The 1,780-nt window shown below is 56.7% G+C and overlaps 1 protein-coding gene across 1 annotated transcript in view; it reads right to left on the bottom strand.

Annotated features, from left to right (window-relative positions):
- The window catches only part of LOC102379461 (lysosomal alpha-glucosidase-like), a 17,166-nt gene that overhangs the window by 3,687 nt on the left and 11,699 nt on the right, over positions 1-1,780 (bottom strand). The window contains exons 12-15 of the mRNA XM_025212379.1: positions 1,523-1,640; positions 864-997; positions 281-432; positions 7-75 (exon numbers count right to left, since the gene is read on the bottom strand). Of these exons, the coding sequence (XP_025068164.1) occupies positions 7-75; positions 281-432; positions 864-997; positions 1,523-1,640 (473 nt within the window). The remainder of the gene's footprint in view (positions 1-6; positions 76-280; positions 433-863; positions 998-1,522; positions 1,641-1,780) is intronic.

The raw sequence follows: 1,780 nt of genomic DNA, 5'->3' as shown, positions 1-1,780 counted from the left end.
CAGGGCGTAGCGTGTCAGCAGCACCTCCTTCATGGCTGTCCGTACTTCCGAGTTGAACACTGTGGGGTCTTGGGCCTGGGGAGAGTCCAGAAAATTAGTCACTAGGCAGGACAAGCAATGTCCTGTCTTGGAGGCCTTCAGAGAAGGGAGTGCCTCTCAATACCTCCATCATAATCCTCCCAGCACTGAAGTGTCCCCCACAGCCCTGTGCCCATCCCAGAACGGGAGCATCAGCTCTGGAGACCCCCGGGGAAGGCATATCCCCTTGTCCCCCTCTTACCTTCTCATTCTGGGTGTTGTGGTTTCGGGCAAAGGGGTAGAAGGCGCCGAGCTGCATCCAGCGAGCGCAGAGCTCCTCTGAGGTGGTGCCTGAGAAGCCACAGATGTCTGCCCCGACCAGCGGGATCCCAAAAAGGCTGAAGCTCAGCAGGCCTGGGAACAGACAGAAACTGAGCACGGCAGGCTGCTGGGGGCTGCCTGGAAGGGAAAGTCTCCCTGTCTTGGATCAAGGCCCCTGCCCCTTCCCTGGCACAGACCACAAAACCAACATGGTGCAGAACATGCTTGGCCAGCTACATTCACCCACAAGACCAAAGACCCACTACAATGCTTGTGAGCTGGCATCTGGCTTCCCCCACAGCACAGGCCTGGACTGGAAACAACAGGGAGAGGGCTCCTGTTAGGCACTGCCCAGAGGGGGACAGGAAAACTGCTATACAGTGAAGAGACATGTGTTTTGGAGGTGTCTAGTAGGGGCTGTTGTGCAGCAGATGAGACCAGAGGAGATGCAGGTGAGTGTCTGAGGGTGTCTCTATCTGCACCAGGTGTAAGAGGATACTTATGAGGTCCCCAGAGGCACCCACCTGGGATTGACCACGACATGTCCTTCCACTCGCTCCTGTTGTCACCGAGCCAGTGCCCTGAGTACCTGCCCTGACTGGGGAAGGTGGAGCGGGAGATCACGAAAGGGCGTTTCCCTCGGATTTGGATCAAGGCACTGAAAGACAAGAAGGAGAGTGGCACACTTGGCATGGCAGGCAGCGACTCAGAACCAAGACCCTTGCCCTGAGCGCACCAGAACCAGAGCCTGAGGCAGCGCCGTGACTGAGAACAACCCAGGCCGGGCCCCTGGCAGCACAGCTCAGAGACATGACCCTGCAGCCCTGCCTGTTGATGGCATCAACTCAAGGGAAGGCTTGACATAGCCTGACTGATGGAGGAGGACCCCGACATGAGACCGCACCCATATTCCACATGCCTGGCTCCATCAGCCACTAACTCCCTCACCCTCCTCTTTACCAGGCCCTTGTGCATTGGTGACTCAAACCAACTCCACCCTCAGGGCTGTGAGTGCAAAGTGGGCTCTTGCCAAGGGCAGCTGGAACATGTCCCTCTAAGCCAGGCACTCACGCCTCAGCCATTTTCCAGCCCCAACTTGATATCACCTCCCTGCATGCAAGCCTCCACGCCCAGATCTCAGCCTGACATGGCTGTGATGAGAGGGGTAAGTCTTGGCCCTTACCTGGCTGTGGCTTTGGCTTCCATCAGCCCGTAGAGGTTGTGGAGGTTGTAGTGCACAGAAGCGTTCTGCTTTGCTGAAGCACAGAGAGTCTTTGCAGAGAGGGACCCTCCTAGCACAGCTGAAGGGAGAAAGATTGTAAAGAAAATAGCTACACAGCACAGAAGAGATGAGCAAACACCTGCTCTCAGATGCCCGCCTAACAGCCTCTGGGCTTGGTCTCCAGTCTCCTCATATGGCCCAGAAAGACAGGATTTCAGT

The sequence above is a fragment of the Alligator sinensis genome, unplaced genomic scaffold, assembly GCF_000455745.1.
Source record: "Alligator sinensis unplaced genomic scaffold, ASM45574v1 scaffold1517_1, whole genome shotgun sequence".
Taxonomy (NCBI): Eukaryota; Metazoa; Chordata; order Crocodylia; family Alligatoridae; genus Alligator; species Alligator sinensis.
Note: the sequence above shows the minus strand (reverse complement) of the source record. Positions and strands in the feature narration are given on the sequence as shown.